General features: G+C 56.7%; 6 protein-coding genes across 6 annotated transcripts; 5 read left to right on the forward strand and 1 right to left on the reverse strand.

Moving 5' to 3' along the window:
- Positions 1 to 113: 113 nt before the first annotated feature.
- Positions 114 to 998, forward strand: MFIFM68171_08816 (uncharacterized protein; the record flags this gene model as incomplete). The annotated part of the gene is made up of 3 exons (XM_071064235.1): positions 114 to 122; positions 188 to 882; positions 941 to 998. 3 exons carry the CDS (start codon positions 114 to 116, stop codon positions 996 to 998), a joined length of 762 nt encoding a protein of 253 aa, XP_070920336.1.
- A 1,985-nt stretch (positions 999 to 2,983) lies between these two features.
- On the forward strand, positions 2,984 to 5,343 carry ILV2 (Acetolactate synthase, mitochondrial; the record flags this gene model as incomplete). The annotated part of the gene is made up of 5 exons (XM_071064236.1): positions 2,984 to 3,150; positions 3,237 to 3,338; positions 3,404 to 3,471; positions 3,536 to 5,227; positions 5,285 to 5,343. The coding sequence occupies 5 exons, from the start codon at positions 2,984 to 2,986 to the stop codon at positions 5,341 to 5,343; spliced, it is 2,088 nt and encodes a 695-aa protein (XP_070920337.1).
- A 1,507-nt stretch (positions 5,344 to 6,850) lies between these two features.
- On the forward strand, positions 6,851 to 8,536 carry MFIFM68171_08818 (Transcriptional factor SWI5; the record flags this gene model as incomplete). Its single annotated transcript, XM_071064237.1, has 2 exons — positions 6,851 to 6,998; positions 7,056 to 8,536. 2 exons carry the CDS (start codon positions 6,851 to 6,853, stop codon positions 8,534 to 8,536), a joined length of 1,629 nt encoding a protein of 542 aa, XP_070920338.1.
- A 2,713-nt stretch (positions 8,537 to 11,249) lies between these two features.
- GAL1 (galactokinase) lies at positions 11,250 to 12,877 on the forward strand (the record flags this gene model as incomplete). The annotated part of the gene is made up of 2 exons (XM_071064238.1): positions 11,250 to 11,881; positions 11,941 to 12,877. The coding sequence occupies 2 exons, from the start codon at positions 11,250 to 11,252 to the stop codon at positions 12,875 to 12,877; spliced, it is 1,569 nt and encodes a 522-aa protein (XP_070920339.1).
- A 280-nt stretch (positions 12,878 to 13,157) lies between these two features.
- MFIFM68171_08820 (E3 ubiquitin-protein ligase MARCH5) lies at positions 13,158 to 14,769 on the reverse strand (the record flags this gene model as incomplete). The annotated part of the gene is made up of 2 exons (XM_071064239.1): positions 13,158 to 14,126; positions 14,191 to 14,769. The coding sequence occupies 2 exons, from the start codon at positions 14,767 to 14,769 to the stop codon at positions 13,158 to 13,160; spliced, it is 1,548 nt and encodes a 515-aa protein (XP_070920340.1).
- Positions 14,770 to 15,426: 657 nt separating this feature from the next.
- Positions 15,427 to 16,621, forward strand: sgt2 (Small glutamine-rich tetratricopeptide repeat-containing protein 2; the record flags this gene model as incomplete). The annotated part of the gene is made up of 3 exons (XM_071064240.1): positions 15,427 to 15,429; positions 15,497 to 16,515; positions 16,567 to 16,621. The coding sequence occupies 3 exons, from the start codon at positions 15,427 to 15,429 to the stop codon at positions 16,619 to 16,621; spliced, it is 1,077 nt and encodes a 358-aa protein (XP_070920341.1).
- Between the last annotated feature and the right edge of the window lie 233 nt (positions 16,622 to 16,854).

Here is a 16,854-nt window from a genome sequence, read left to right on the forward strand (position 1 = left end):
CCTGCCATGTAGGAAAAGGATGACTTTTTAAAGCCTCTTGCGACTACTAGCTAGACCAACGCTCATCCCAACTCTGCAAAAATTGTCAACTTCTGAATCAGACGATCACAAACATGGCGTCGGTGAGGCACCGAAAGGGAATTTCGAATACAGAGAAATCAGATGGCTAACACAAATGCGACGACAGAATAAGCCCAACGAGCAAGTCCCAAAGCCGCAGGAGGAGGAGGAGGAGCAGCAAACGGCCGGACACACCAGCCAGCCTGAAACCGCTCAGCAACCACACACCGCAATAGCCGAGGAAGACGATGGTGGAGACGAGGCCAACAATCAACATGAAGAAGCCGTTGGCGGCGAGGACTACGGCGAAGAAGACCCCGACGCCGAGAACCAGCAAGTCCTAGATGACGACTACCAGGAAGAAGATGGCGAGCAGTACGATGGAGAGGGTCAAGAGGAGCAAGAAAACGACGCCGAGAACCAGCCGGCAGACGAAGAATACCCGGCAGCCCAGGCCGCGAAGGAAGAGGACGATGAGCAGAGCCCAGTTTACTCGGAACCTGCCACCCCCAAGGACGATGAGAAGCCGCAGCCAAAGTGGATGCAGAAGCAGCCGCAACCGCAGCAGAACCGAGATCTGGAACCCCGCCGTCGACGCCGCCAGAGGCAGCAGGACCGCTACTACGATGACGACTACGACGACGAGGACGACCAGTTAGCGTATCGCCGACAGCAACAGATGCAGATGCGGCAGCAGCAGCAGCCGCAGCCGCAGGGCGACGGGGGCGGCAAGAACCCGCTGAAGCTGCGACTAGATCTGAACCTCGAGGTTGAGATTGAACTCAAGGCGCATATCCATGGTGATCTGACGTTGGCATTGCTGTATGTTGAACCTTTCCTTTTCCCCTCCCCAGCTTTCTTTACTTTCCCTTTCCTACAGCTGCCCAATTCCCCTCGGGCTGCATCCCTTCCTCACCCGAACCCCATGGTTTCGTTGAGGGGTTGAGGGAACCCGAGAACACCCTATTTCTTTCCCAGCCTTTTCCTTTGTATGACACAGGTTTCGTAAATGGAAGCTTATACTGTAGTCAATGATACAGCAACTAGAGAGAACACGTCGAGCTAACCATGTGTTTTCTGCCCCATTTCCGTTGCTTCAGGGAGGGATTGTAATGCTACCTCCACCATCGTTGCCACCGTGAGCATTCGGCACGCATACTGGTCGAGTCTCTTTTTCGGGCAATTTGGTTTGATGGCAGGTTGGGTCGTGATGACTGGTCTTTGTAAGGGTCGCTAGTACTTAAGCAGAGGAGATGAAAGTTATTTTGTTTGGTTTTGTGAAGGCGGGGCGTTTAGGTTGGTCCTTTCGGCCCCTCCGTAGGAGAGTAGGGATGACGACGATGCTTGGATCCGAACCTACTGTTTACTCTCACAGTCGGAATATTTTGTAGGATATAGAGTCGTTGTTAAAGCCAATACCTGTTTTCTCTTTGTTGCAAAAAGGACTCATCATTACAGCGCTTCTACAATATACAACGTTGTCTCTTGTTCTAGTACCGTTGTGACTACCACCGGTTAATTGCATTCCAGCTAGAATATTCTGTACTTGAAAAGGAGGAAAAGGATGCCGGATCACCTTGTAAATTTAATTCGAACTGGGATTCTGTGTTTCCTGGCGGGTTGACTTGGGAGCGGGTCTACACGTAGGCGTGATCTTCAACTCGGCACGACCGGGAAGGACCCGTTGTGGGAAGTCAGTAGCTTTCGCTTCGGGAGGCATCTTACTCACCCGGCAGTACCGAAATCGGACGGGGCAGCTGTGCCTGGCCGGTAAGCAACCACCGACTCCAGAGCATTTGGCCTGATCAAGATACCTTCCTTAATTAGCAATGATGAGGCCAGAACACTCACCCCATACCATTTTGCCAGCGGCTGGACAGACTACAGCACCTGGCGCTGATCAGCCCCAACCGCCTTGAACCAGCTCCTGGTCGAGCTGCCAGCGGGGCCGTTCCCGTAGGTACCGTATGCAGGACCCCGCCCCGCCTCATAGCCCAGCATACGAAATCTTGGTGCTCCATTCGCACGCGTTAACCGGCGTTCGACGACGGTGCGAGTCTGCTGCAGGTGTTTCGCGCCTGCCACCCGATGAATCCTGCACTTGGCCGGCCCATGACACGGCGCGGGGCGCAGTACCTTAAACATAGGATACCCAGCGGACCGTTGCACCGGGAAAGTTTATACTCCGGATGAAGAACCCAAAGGCCTGTCGGGCCCATGGGATCGGATTGCCAGATTTTGTAGGCTAATTGGCTGGCTGCCATTGGCCCAGGTTTCCCCGCATAACAGAATCCCACGGCCACCAAGGTCCATCGTGTCACCATGACCACACAGCCAGAGCATGAATCCCAACCATTAAGGGGCAGATATTGGGAGCAGCCCGGGGAGGCTTTAACCTGCCGCTAGAGAGTGCATGTCCCATTGAGCCAGGGAAAAAGATGTTACAATTCCAGCGCCACAAGCCCCAGAATCTTGTACCGGCTGTGAAAAGCAAGGAAAAGGTTCCAGACCTGTGGCCACCCACAATAACCATCGGCAGCGAATCGGGCGCTTCTGCGGCTTCCGACATCGCCACTAGATCACGGTCAGGAACCACTATGTGGTCCGTGCATACAAAGTCGACGTTGAAGTTACCCCACAATGGGCTGTCAAAAAATTTGAGAACAGCGACGACTCATACCGGCCACCGGCCCTGCAGTCGCTGCTTCTCCCGGCCAAGGTCAAGGGTTCTTTCTCCAAACCCACCAGCCCTCAAGACGTCGAGCCCATTGACTCTTCGCATTCATATGAAGGCGTCATTCGCCCGCGGGCCATATTATCGGTAACAGTTTATCTGTTGCGCTTTCTTTTCTCTTCTCTTTTTCTTTCCTCCTCTTGTAGTTGACTTCCTCTCCGCTCCTCCTCCCACCCCCCCCTGCCCGCGATGCTCCGTCAAACCAGCCGCGCCCTGAAGGGGCTGGCCGAAACTCGGCCCGGCCAACAACGAGCGCTCGCAATCTCGCAAAGAGCCACAGCCGTGGTCGCGAGGCGCAATGTGCCTTCCAATGTCAGAAATCAGACATCCTCGGCTGCGCCAAAGGCAACTAGCACGTACGTTTGCGCACCCATACCGCCAGACCCCTCTACACTCGTGACTCACCGCAGAATTGACCGGCTAACTGTCACCTCCATGGCAGTACACGGCCGACGCCTAGCCCTGCTTTCAATGCCGCGGTCTCCGGGGACCGAGCCCATGTCCAGCCGCTCGTCAATCCCCGCAAGAGCGACATGGACGAGTCGTACGTTCCGTCGCCGACTACCCCGCCGCCTCGCGCGATCCTAGGAGACTGACAGCCCTACCCAGGTTCATTGGAAAGACGGGAGGAGAGATCTTCCACGAGATGATGCTCAGGCACGGTGTGAAGACTATCTGTGCGTCCACCGCCACTTCTCGCTGTCTCTGGTGATATGTTGGCTAACGGTAGGCCTGTGACAGTCGGCTACCCTGGCGGCGCCATTCTCCCCGTCTTCGATGCCATCTACAACTCGCCACACTTCAACTTTATCCTCCCGAGGCACGAACAAGGCGCCGGTCATATGGCTGAAGGTTATGCGCGCGCCTCAGGAAAGCCCGGCGTTGTCTTGGTGACATCCGGGCCTGGAGCTACCAACGTCGTCACGCCCATGGCTGATGCGCTCGCCGATGGCACGCCAATGGTGGTGTTTACCGGCCAGGTTGTCACGTCGGCGATTGGTAGCGATGCGTTCCAAGAAGCAGATGTGATTGGCATCTCCCGGTCGTGCACCAAGTGGAACGTCATGGTCAAGAGTGTTGCCGAATTGCCGCGGAGAATCAACGAGGCCTTCGAGATCGCAACGAGCGGGAGACCCGGCCCGGTCCTCGTCGACCTGCCGAAAGATATTACCGCGGGCGTTCTCAGGAAGGCTATCCCTACCGAATCCGCCATCCCGATTATTCCAAGTGCGGCGTCTCGGGCTGCTCTCGAGTTGAGCAAGAAGCAGCTGGATGCTTCGATTCGCCGCGTCGCTGATCTCGTTAATATTGCCAAAAAGCCCGTCATCTATGCAGGGCAGGGTGTCGTCTGCTCAGAGGGCGGCCCGGAACTGCTGAGAGCCCTGGCGGACAAGGCCTCAATCCCCGTCACCACTACGCTCCACGGCCTCGGCGCTTTCGACGAACTGGATGAGAAGTCGCTGCACATGCTTGGCATGCACGGCTCCGCGTATGCCAACATGGCGATGCAGGAAGCTGATCTCATCATTGCCCTCGGTGCGCGTTTCGACGACCGCGTGACTGGTAGTATTGCCAAGTTTGCGCCAGTGGCCAGAGCCGCAGCCAAGGAGGGACGGGGCGGCATTGTGCACTTCGAAATCATGCCCAAGAACATCAACAAGGTTGTGCAGGCGACGGAGGCTGTCGAGGGCGACGTTGCTGCTAATCTTGCCCTTCTCGTCCCCCAGGTTGAGGCCAAATCGATGGCTGATAGGCAACCGTGGTTTGATCAGATCACTGCGTGGAAGAAGAAGTGGCCCTTGTCCGACTATGAGCGGGCTGAGCGGTCGGGTTTGATCAAGCCTCAGACTTTGATCGAAGAACTTAGCAACTTGACTGCGGACCGGAAGGGGAACACATACATTGCCACCGGCGTTGGTCAGCATCAGATGTGGGCGGCTCAGCACTTTCGCTGGCGGCATCCCAGGACCATGATCACTTCTGGTGGTCTGGGTACTATGGGCTATGGCCTTCCGGCAGCTATCGGGGCCAAGGTCGCGCGGCCCGATGCCTTGGTCATCGACATTGACGGCGATGCCTCGTTCTGCATGACTCTGACCGAACTCTCTACCGCGGCACAGTTCAACATTGGCGTCAAGGTCATCGTGTTGAACAACGAGGAGCAGGGCATGGTTACGCAATGGCAAAACCTGTTCTACGAGGATCGGTACTCTCACACCCATCAGAGGAATCCCGATTTCATGAAACTGGCAGATGCCATGGGTGTCCAGCACAAACGTCTTGTCAAACCCGAGGAGACAGTGGATGCCCTCAAGTGGTTGATCGAATCCGACGGACCGGCCCTGCTCGAAGTGGTGACGGACAAGAAGGTGCCTGTCCTCCCCATGGTTCCCGGTGGATCTGCCCTCCATGAGTTCATTGCCTGGGATAGTGGTATGTACATCTGTCTCGCGCCTTCACAAGCACTCTTTAGCTGACATGGGACAATAGCCAAGGACAAGCAAAGACGGGAGCTGATGCGGCAACGCACATGCGGTCTCCACGGTTAGCAACATAGAAACGCTAGGTTCGGGGCGAAGTAAGTTTCGGCCGAGCAGGGCATTGAGATTTTCCCCGATGTGGCGAGCCTCAAATTTTAGGCTTCTTATATCATCGGGGAAGAGGGCGGGGGAAAATGGTTTCGATTTGAGACCAATATGTCTAAAAGTGCATTACTGGGGCAGTGAAAAGGTGTGGTTGCGGATTTGCGGATTTGCGGAATTGTGGGTCCAGTGTTGGATCTTGGTCTGACTGGGGAGAGGCAGAGAGGCTTTGGACTTGGCATCCGGATTTTCCTCGCCTCATATCGGCGGGCTGTACATACCTCTTCGTTGAATGGATACCATGTGGCTTTGAGCATGCTTTAAGATTAAAAGCAAGGATATGTTTCTCGTTTTCATTTGAAATCTGTCTCGTCAACGGCGCCATTCACGCTCGGCACCCCGATCCGTGAGGTGGTTTTTGCGAACCGCGCGCCAAGCTTCCGCTGCCTTCTAGAGCGACGCCACAACGCCAAATACGGAGGCGGCCAATTTCTCCATGTGTGTTTTAACTTGAGATGAAACACTGTTCTGGCGGAGATCGGCCTCAACAATTCGGAGGCGCACTCTAGCCCAGCTCATACCCGTCATATGATCAGCCTGCTGACGTCTTTGTAGCTCAGCCTCGGTGTGGGATGGTCGCGTTACTCCGTCTTGGGCGAATTAACCTTCACCGCTGTTGACCGCAACTGCGGGATATTACCCCCACACACATTTGCCTGACAGCTGCAGGTAGAATCTTCATCACCCAGCCTGGTTCATCCGACGCGTGCCTCCGATCGACCTAGGCCGGCAGGCAGCCAGACCGCCCGTCCGGGTTGCAATCTCTGATCACGGGCCACAGTGAGAAAAAAAAAAAATAAAAAAAATTGGAAATGAAAATTTCTTTCAGATTCCCGAAGCTGGGATCCAATCGTGATGTCTCGCCAGCCTCGCCCAGCCCCGCGAGTTCAACGGGCAATGAGCGGGAACCCCAGCCACGGAAACCGGGATCCAGGTGCGGGGGAACAGGCAGCTTGTCTTAGGATCACGGTCTGTATGTGACGTAGGGATCTGTTCTGTCAGCCGCTTCACGATGGCGGGCAAGCCATCAAGGGCGCAGATTTACGGTTGGGCGATGCGCTGGCCAATGTGGAGGGGCAGATGGGACAGCCTTGTCGTGTCCGGATCTGCCCGTTTTAGTGATATATTGGGACTGGCACCCTCGGCAACCCCGTCACCCGTCTCCTCTTTCTTAAGTGAGCGATGGGACATTGGTTGTGATTCTCGTCGTCCGGCTGGCTTGGTCTGTTCCCTTTGCAACACCACGTTCCTTTTCCTACATTCGTTTCGTTCCGGTCTGTCGACCCCCCTACTGTAGCACTTGTTTACTTCCACGCTCTTTGCCCCACACACTCCTTTGCGCCCACGTACTATTGCCGGCCTCCAGCCATCGCCCTCGTTGCACGGGACTCCTACAACAGGCCTGCATTCGCAAATGGCCACCCTGACTGACGGCTGTATCCGCCAACTCGCATACCGATATCCGCTGCCGGAGTTGATCCGCTTCTTGAAGGATGTCGAGCCACTGTTGAACGACCAGGGAATGGCCCAGATAGCCATCTTGGAGTCACAATGTGCTTCCCGTGCGTGTTATCACCCCTAGTCTTTGTGGCGGGAGAGGTTGCTGACGACGAGCCCAGGTCCTTCCTCGAGCCTTTCCACCGCTGGCGGCTGGAGCTTGCACTCACCGTTCGACCGCCCATCCAGTGGGATGGGGTACTCGGACACGAGCTCCATCTCCGACGGTGTCCACTCGATCGATACGCCATCCATCCCAGCCCAAACAGGTCCGGATTCCCAGTCCTGCCGGGGAAGAACGCATGGGTACCGGGCGACCACGGGGCATCGCATCTCCAAGGCCATACACAAACTCACGACCCCGAGTGCTTCGTCCGCATTACATTCCCCTAAGAAGACGTCCTTCGAGTGCCCATACTGCTCCGAAGTCAAGATGCCTTCGTCCATATCGCGCAAGGCAGACCTCAAGCGCCATTTCATGCAATTTCACCAGACGGATGCACAGTGGCTCTGTCTTGAACGTGGTTGCGGCATGGCATTTGACTGGAAGTCGGCCTTCGAATGGCACGTGAAACAAGCCCACCACAATGTCCACCACCCCCACGAGAAAGCCATGGTCAAGCTATGCCCGCAACTTGTGTTTGCCTGCGGTTTCACCAACTGCAGGCTTGTCTTCGAGGCTTCGAGCTCGGCGGATGCCGACGAGACTGCCAAGAAGTACTTCAACCACGTCCTAAAGCACTTTGACGATAACCTCACACACCGCAATTGGTCCTATTCAACTCGATTCCGGAACCTGCTGCGCCAGAAGGGCGTCGCGGATTTCTGGAAGAACCGGAAGAAGGGCGGGCAGGACCCTGAGTGGCAGCCTCACACCTCGAACGTCTTGAGGAAGATGCTCGAGACTCGCCATCTGCCCGACGTCTTCCTGGTAATCGAGTGGGCAATGAATCTCGGCTGTAAGCCATTCTGCGAACCCTTCTCCCCTGTTCCCAAGTTGCCGGCGAAGCTACGGCTCCCCGTCAAGGAGAACTGCAACTCCTGCGACTCAGCCCTGGCTGGCCACTGCCTCGTAGCCGATATCGGTTCACACCGCACTGGGCCCAAGGATGCTGTCCTGTCCTCAACCAACCCAGCTGGCCTGGGGGAGATTCCGATGCATAGTCCCGGGCCGGTGCCGTGTACCGAATTCCTTTCGGGGGTCGAGTCTCAATTTCCCATGGTTCCACAGTTCCAGATTCCCGCATTGGAACCATATGCCGATGTTCAGCAACAAGGTATTACGGCGGCCGGGTCGGACTCCCACCCAGTCTACGCTTTCAGCGACGGATCAGCCTCACTTATTACCCGCCAACCCGTGTCGCAGTGGCTCGCATGCGAGGGCCAGCCAGCTGGGATATCTCCGCAGTCCACCCAATCTGCCATTCCCGCCTGCTCATATCTCACGGTGGGTCCCATGCTGTCTACCGAATACTGCCATCAGGTTCTGGGAACCGACGGCGGCAGAGATGGCATTGCATCCCAACGAGGTTTGGGCACACCCCAGGCGGACTTCGAAATGGGCGACTGTCCTCACGACCCGCATGACGAGCCCTATTACTGATAGCGATCGCTCTCCCCGGAGGATCTCCCTCCTGCACCGCCGCTCACAAGTTCGCTTCACAAACTTTTTATCTGTTATCACCTACCGCCTTTTAATACCTGACCGACGAGAGAGTCGACGGTCTACTCCCGCACATCGGCCTAGCCCTCGACTTATGGCCACAGATCATCAGACATATACAATCCTGCAATCTCTGCCACGACTGCTTGCATTCTCAAAAGAAAAACACCTCGAACACCACCGCCAGGTGTGGTGATGAATGGATGACGGATTCATGACTCGGAAAAAAAAACGAAGCTCTTCTATCCCCGTACTCTATTGACTTTTAATACTACCCCTATTCTTAATCTCCCCCGTCGCAGTGTACTATCATGTCTGGACATGATGCCGGGGTTCACTCGTACTGTACTTAATCTTACCGCGTATTAATTATAACTACCCGAAATAATATTCCAAACATCACTTAAAAAAGTCACCTTCACCTTCACCTAGTTTAAGACGCTTCCAGATAGCCACCCAAATCCATATTTATATTTGATATAATCTTACAGTTTTTTTATGCTTTACCCTCTGGCCTAGTAACATCGAGTTAACAGTCCCAAACCGACTCATCATTAGCAACTTTTTTCTCTCGTTTTCGGTTCCTTTTTTCTTCTCCCCATCTCTTCTTCTCCAGAAGCAAAAGGTAGAATCAGAAAAACAGAAGCAAAACCGTGCGAGTGATTTATGCGCCATCCATATCGTGTTCCACCAAGCAGTTGCCCAGGTAGGAGTTGAAAATGACCTTAGTCGTACACACAAAACCAATCAAAGCATTCCCAAGGGAAGAACACACTTTAAAACAACATCATCACTTCAAGAAAGTTTTCTTCCTACCCCGTGCGTATGTGCGCGCGCGCGACACCTGATGGGGACGGGGACTGCGTTGCAGCGGACAGCCACGGGATGGTGGTTCTACTTGCCAGGCTTCTGATGACGGGAAGAAGAGAACGCATCAGTACCAGAACGGAAACTGTACTCCCCTCCTATCCCGCTATCTCTGATGGACAACAACGGAAAGGGAGCCGAACTCACCGGGCAGTTGGGACAGGTGCACTGGCCCTGAGGACAATTGCAAGTCCCCGTTGAAGAGCAGCCGCAGTCGCTCATGGTGTGCAGGTGAAATTGGCTAGCTTGGGGGATAGGTGTTTTCTGGGATTTGTAACGTTGAGGAAACAGGCGTAGCTCGTGAAAAGGTGGGTTTGTATTTTTTTTTTCTTCTTTTTTTTTTTTTGGGGGGGGGGGGGGGGGGGGGGGTCTTTGGTTTTGTATCTGGGTGTCGAAGATGTTCAAACCGTGTTGCTCTGAGGGTGGCTAAGATGAAACCCCACGATAAGGAAAGGGAAAGAAAAAAGGGGAATGAAAATGCAGACGCCCGAGGTGAGAGGGCATTGGAGCCGCGCGCGGGGAGAATATATACCTTGGGACGTCCGGACAAAGATCGGGAGGATGAATGGCTCGGATGGGTGACTGTGGCGGTGGGATGACGTCTGCCGGGTGTCATAAAGGAGGAGGTCCTGTGTAAGAGAGGACGTTGGGGCAGCTGATCACATTCGGCTGCAGGATCACGGACACGGTCCGAGTGGTTGACTGGTGCCCGTTCTAGTCTTAGTTTGGTACCCTTGTTCTTTGGTTCTTACTCGTGGGGTTGTCTGGTGGTGGTGCGGCATATGGATTGCCGGGAGTTCCGATTATCTCGAGGTCGTGTCTCATCAGGAGAATCGCTTCAGTGGGAGAAGTTTACTCGAAATTCGAATTTAGCTCGCGAATGCGGTTTTCGGAATTAAATAGCTAATCAGAATACCGCACTAAGAGTGCTCATAATCTTTGAACCTTTTTATCCTTGGAGAGATTTGAATACTCTGCTGTCGCAGCTATCGAATTGGGCAACACTTTGGTCCACTGGTCCGACGATACCAGGCCTGACAATTCAAAGGCGGCCGAAAGAGGTGGTTGTCACTGTGAACCCCCGAGACCTGAATGCTATGGTCATCCTGTTTCGTGTTACCTTGCCGTAATCTCACCTAATGATTTTCGGTCTGCTATGTGTTCAACACGAACATTGATGTCATGGCGGGTATCCCTCCTGATGGGAGGGTGAGGACTCTGTCGGGAGTTGCCCAAGCGTGAGACATGGGTTGGATATTATGGAATTGCTCAGGCGAGTAAATGACCTTCTAATGGCCTGAGGGTTCAAAAAGGTGGGATGCAATGACTTTGATCTCGCTGTCCCGTTTAACGTTAGATTCGCGGCAGTCAACGTAGGCATCCTGATGGGACGAGATGCCCAACCTAGGCAACTTCAAATAACGGCGCTGTTAGAGCATAGCAGTGGCGCTCATCAACGGTGAAGTTAAGCTACTCGGCGATTGCAAACGAGTGGGTGGAGAAGCACATGATAACCGAACAGCACGCCGTTGTTTTGGGAGCACGCTCTCTTTCCTCTTTCCTAATCCACCTGCAACATCGGTCGAGCGACGTCGGTCATTGGCGGCAATTTATGGGAGTGCAACCTTACACTGCCCTCTCCTTCTAAAACCGCTCTCATTCACGAATTGCAGTGCGGGGCCCCCTCAAGCTCCAGCTCTTGCACAACGACCGACACCTTAAACCATTCGTTCCCTTGTTTTTTTCCCCCTTCCTTTCCGGTTTTATCAAGCAGCCTCTTTCACAAATGGCTAACCCGGTTCCCGTTGCCCGCTCCCTAGGAGACATTTACACATCGGATGCGCTGCTTGCGCAGACGGCACGATGGAAGCGACTGCTGTCCAAGTTTGAGGGGATTCATGGACATGCGCCCGAGTTTGTTTCGCGCTCGCCTGGCCGTGTGAACATAATCGGCGAGCACATTGATTACTCGCTGTACTCGGTGCTGCCGATGGCTATTACTGCCGACGCGCTGCTCGCTGTGTCGACCGATCTCGAACCCACCAAGGACGGCACTTACAAGATCCAGATCGCCAATGTGCAGGACCAGAGGTTCCCAGCGCACGAGTTTGACATCCCCTATGATGCTGTGGAGATTGATGCCACGGTTCATGAGTGGACCAACTACTTCAAGTCCGGCTTGCGCGGAGCCCTGGAGTTGCTGCGCAAGAAGCATGGCGCAGACTTTAAGCCCAAGAGCATGAAGATTCTCATGGACGGCACCGTCCCCGTCGGCGGCGGCTTGAGCTCGAGCGCAGCCTTTGTCACCGCGAGCGCCCTGGCCGTCATGGTGGCCAACGGCGAGCAAACCGTGGACAAGACCGAGTTGACAGAGCTCGCCATTGTGAGTGAGCGAGCAGTGGGCGTGAACGCTGGAGGGTAAGTCCCAAGTCAAGTCGCTGATGCGAAGAGAGGCCCAAGCTAATCCCCCCATCCAGGATGGATCAAGCCGCTTCTGTCTTCTCGGAGCGCGGCTCAGCTCTCTTCGTCTCCTTCAGTCCCCGCCTGCAGGCCAGACCCGTCTGCTTCCCTAAGACCGACCCCGAGCTAACCTTTCTCACCGCCCAATCCTTCGTCACCTCGGACAAGTTCGTGACGGGCCCCATCCACTACAACCTGCGCGTGGTAGAGTGCAGTCTGGCGGCCGCCTATCTCAACGCCGTTCTCAACCCGCCGGGGACGCGCCTCCCCGCCGACGCCGCGCCGCTCGGGATCTCGCTGCACGGCTTCCACGAGACCTACTTCGCTCTGTCCGAGCACGCCCGCGGCGCAACCTCCAGCAAGCCGGTCCCGGACCAGCTCTCGGAGCTGATCACGCTCACCAGCAAGACGCTCACCAAAGAAGAAGGCTACACGCGCGAGGAAATCGCTTCGGTGCTGAACATGTCCGTCTCGGACGTCGAGGCCCAGTTCACGTCCCGCTTCCCCGTCCGGGCCGAGCGCTTCAAGCTCCGCCAGCGCGCGCTGCACGTCTTTGGCGAGGCCCTCCGCGTGCTCCAGTTCATGGCGCTCCTCGAGCAGCAGACCCCCGCCGCGGGCGACACGGGCGCCTACAACGCGCGGCTCGGCGCCCTCCTCAACGAGACGCAGGACTCGTGCCGCGACGTGTACGAGTGCAGCTGCGACGAGATCGACGCCCTCTGCGCCATCGCCCGCGCGGCCGGGAGCTACGGCAGCCGGCTGACGGGCGCCGGTTGGGGCGGGTGCAGCGTGCACCTAGTGCCGGCTGACAAGGTGGCTGCCGTGCGCGAGGCCTGGGAGAAGGAGTACTACAGCAAGATGGACTTGACGCAGGAGCAGAAGGAAGCGGCCGTGGTGGTCAGCCGGCCGGGGAGTGGCAGCGCCGTGTATTTGGTTAAGGGGGGGGATTTGTGAGCGCTGACCGACCCGCTTGAGGAAGGTTAGCTAGAGAAGGATTTCTCAAGGGAATGCCACCACGCTTTCAGGACCGGGGGAGCCGGGGACTCCATGAACCATTGACTCCTTTTCGCTGTTTTGCCCAACCATGTACCATACCCAGGATAAATCGTATCCGAGACGCAATGAATGCTATGATCGTCTAACGCGAAGCGAAAAAAAAAAAAAATCAACGAGGGGAATGCACCCTTTAAATCGTACAAACAACATCCCAAGATCGCCACCCATCTCCTCAAATTCATCCCCCGCCAGACCTGCTCTGCTCCCGCCCCCCCACCCTTCGCTCCACATTTCTAACTTTCCTGTTTGCCTTGACTTGCACGCGCCTGTACTTTGTGTACAGCGTGACGGCGTCCCGGAGCACGACGAACAGGCACCCACCCACCAGGCTACGGCCCCACCGTTCCTGGAGGAGGCCTGTCGGCGTTCTGGCGCGCCACGGCCGCGTCACCCACGACTTGGGCGCCGCCGCGCGTATGAGCTCTCCCACGCCGTAGGATATGGCTGGGAAGAGGAGGGATGTGACCACGCTGTTGATGATCTCGGTGAGGTACGAGGTTTCGACGGGTGCGCCGGCGCCGGCGCCGGCATCGTTGTCGTTATTATTATTATTGTTGTTGTTGTGGCGCTGGTCTTCGTCTTGGTTCTGGTTGTTCTGGTTTTGCTGATTGGCTTGTTGTGCTGGTTGTTCAGCTGCTGCGGGCGGTAGTGGTGGTGCGGGCTGGGCTGCTGCGTCGCCGGCGAGGATCTGAAACTCATCTTCTCCCTCTTCCCCATCCTCAAGGTTGTCCCCACCGTGAGCGTGGCCGGCGGCGGCCTGGTCGTTTCTTCCACCTATCCTGAACTCAACCTCCTCTTGAATTTCGACCTCGACACGCCAGTCGAGAAATAGACCGAGGGCGGCGCGGCCGAAATTCACGACGGTGCCCCAGACGCCATCGGCTTGTTCCTCGTTGCCTGCTTCAGCCGGTGCTGCCGCCGCTTGTGGGGGCGCTCCTGCCGGGGCATCCTCGATCCCAGCGTTAGCGGGTTCCTCGGTAGGGGGCCGGCCGCGGAGGGCGCGGTTGAGGCGCCTCTCCAGTGGCCCGAGGAGGTCGTAGTAGAGGAAGGTGTAGCCGAGCTGCACGTAGGGCATCAAGGCCATGGCCCACTCTGGAGAGGGCGGCCATACAGGGAGGTCCTCTTGAGCGACGAGGGCTGCGCCATACTGCACAGATATTATCAGCAGCTACTTCTCGGAGGCACGAAGAGGAGAGGCAAGCGATACGAACCAGGGTGGAGAAGGGAACGAGCACAATGCTCCCCAACCATGGTAGCCACCGTGTGATTACCAGACCGGGTCCTATCGTCGACAGCGCCCAGAACTTGAGCATCACTGCCGGTATCCGCCGGCGGGAGCGGGGCCCCATCCATCTTGCTACAGCATCGGGGCCAGCAAAGACGCTAGCGGCGCCAAAGCCGTACCATGTTGCCCCGGCGAGAGTTCCCCCGGAGACGAGCACCAGGAGCACGTAGGGCGCCACACGGCTGTACTTGCGATACAGGCGGTCGCGCAGAGCGAGGATGGCGTCGTATGGCTCGTCGACTGTGATGGGCGCCTTGCAGGCCGGGCACTTGAGCCCAGATTTCGAACGGTTAGACGACGTTTCCATCTCGGCAATCCAACGCAACATGCACTCCTCATGCGCCTCGAGGCTGCAAGGGCACGGGTTCACCCATGTCGCATTGGGCGTATCGCTGTCATTTTGTAGACAGATAAAGCAGACGTGCTGGTCATTCGTGGCGATAGGTGCCGGAATAATCGTGTGTGTCCGCGCAGATGTGTTGCTGCTGTTGCTCGGGGTCGCCATCTTGAGCTGCGTTTGTTGGGGTGACGAAGCCTAATCCCGCAGCTGCTATGCGGGTTTCGTGTTCGCGCTAGAAATCGACGAGGTAGAACGATAGATCGCTGCCTGTCCCAGAGTATGTCCCGGGCTTTTTGCCCTGGCCTGGGCCGTTGGCAAAACTGTGTGCTGCTGGTTGGCGAGGTTGCTGGTTGAAGCTGGTTAGCCGAACGGTGACAGCTCCGACGCAAGGGTTGAGGAAGCAGTTGACATCAGCTCGCCCCACCTTCCCGCTGGGGTATATAAGGGGATCCACTGTTATTGTCCGCAAAACCCTTTTGGCCCTTTGACGATCAGCGCTAATAGCGGGATAAAGATACCCTACAAGGGGTCGTGAACCAGTATTTTCTGTCAGGGCCTTGGCGCGGCAGCCCGTGAAACGCTGCGGGCCCAGACCACAGTGCCCCACCCCGCCTTCAACCCCTCCATCGATGAGCGTGGAATCGGGCGGACACCCCCTCGTTGGGCTAAAACCAGCCCCGCCAGGGACCATTCCATTCAACTCAATACTTACCCCCCCAACGTTAGCTGCAGCTAGATTTTTCGTGAGCCTTGCATACAAAGAATTTTGTAACTCCCCACGCTCCCCAAGATCCCATCGCAATCGACGCATTCAATTCAAGAATGGTATGTAACCCCCCGCAGGAGCAAGCATGTCAGGACGACTCCCAGGACTGACGAGAGAATCCAATAGGCCACAACCTCCAAGCAGCGCCTCGCGCTGGCGATCTGCGACTTCCTCTCGACGTCGCTGACCGACGGCACCCTGCAAGCCGAAGAGAAGGACTCGATCGATATCGCCATCAACTGCATCAGCGAGGCCTTTGGCGTGGACCCCTCGGATAAAGCCGCCGTGTCCCAGGCCATCGGCTCCCAGAACCTCTTCCAGATCTACTCGGTCTACGAAAAGCTAAAGAACGCCGCGCCGGCCGCGAAGCCCACGGGCGAGTCTGCCTCGTCGTCGACCGCCGCGCCCTCATCCACGGCCGCACCGACCGAAGAACAAAAGAAGCAAGCCGAGGCGCTCAAATCCAAGGGCAACGCCGCCATGGCCCAGAAGGACTACGCGGCCGCCATCGACCTGTACACGCAGGCCCTGGCGCTGCACCCGGGCAACGCCGTCTTCCTCTCCAACCGCGCGGCTGCCTACTCGGCGGCGCGGGATCACGAGTCGGCCAAGGCCGACGCCGAAGCCGCCGTCGCCATCGACCCCAAGTACACCAAGGCGTGGAGCCGGCTCGGCCTGGCGCGCTTCGCCCTCGGCGACGCCAAGGGCTCCATGGAGGCCTACAAGAAGGGGATTGAGCACGAGGGCAACGGCGGCAGCGAGGCCATGAGGAAGGGCTACGAGACGGCCAAGCGGCGGGTGGATGAGATTGCAGCGGACGAGGCGGCGGCGGCAGCGGCTGCGTCGACGCGCGGGGCCCCCGGCGGCAACGGTGGGAGTGGGGGCCCGGGCTTGGCCGACTTGGCGGGAATGTTCGGCGGTGCGGGTCGCGGAGGTGGCGGCGGCGGCGGCGGCATGCCTGACTTTGCGTCCATTATGAACAACCCCATGTTTGCGTCCATGGCGCAGAACCTCATGAGCAACCCCGAGCTCATGTCCAACCTGATGAGCAACCCGCGTCTGCGCGAGATGGCCAACTCGCTTGGGAGCGGCGGCGGCATGCCTGATATCGGCTCGCTCATGTCGGATCCGAGCATCGCCGAGATGTGAGTCCTCAGAAATATGGGATCCCAAGTATAGCGCTAACACTTTCACAGGGCGCGGAATATGATGGGTGGTGCCGGCCGGGGTGGTCCCGGGGCAGGGAGCTGATGCTGATGACGTTCCATTTGGATTTCAGACGTTGTAGGGGAAACGGTTTTATGTTTAGCGGTAATGATAGCGGCCAACTAGACTCCCGCGCCGTTCCATATCTCGACTATGCTGATTTTTAAGTAAATACGATATCCTGTGATTCTGGCAGCGGTTCCTTCGCCATGAGTTCGCTATCTTGCGTGGGTAACGAGATGGTGAGGCTTGTTTGAAGTAAAACATAATCTTGCCTT

This window comes from Madurella fahalii (assembly GCF_045866475.1).
Source record: "Madurella fahalii IFM 68171 DNA, scaffold_5, whole genome shotgun sequence".
Classification (NCBI taxonomy): Eukaryota; Fungi; Ascomycota; class Sordariomycetes; order Sordariales; genus Madurella; species Madurella fahalii.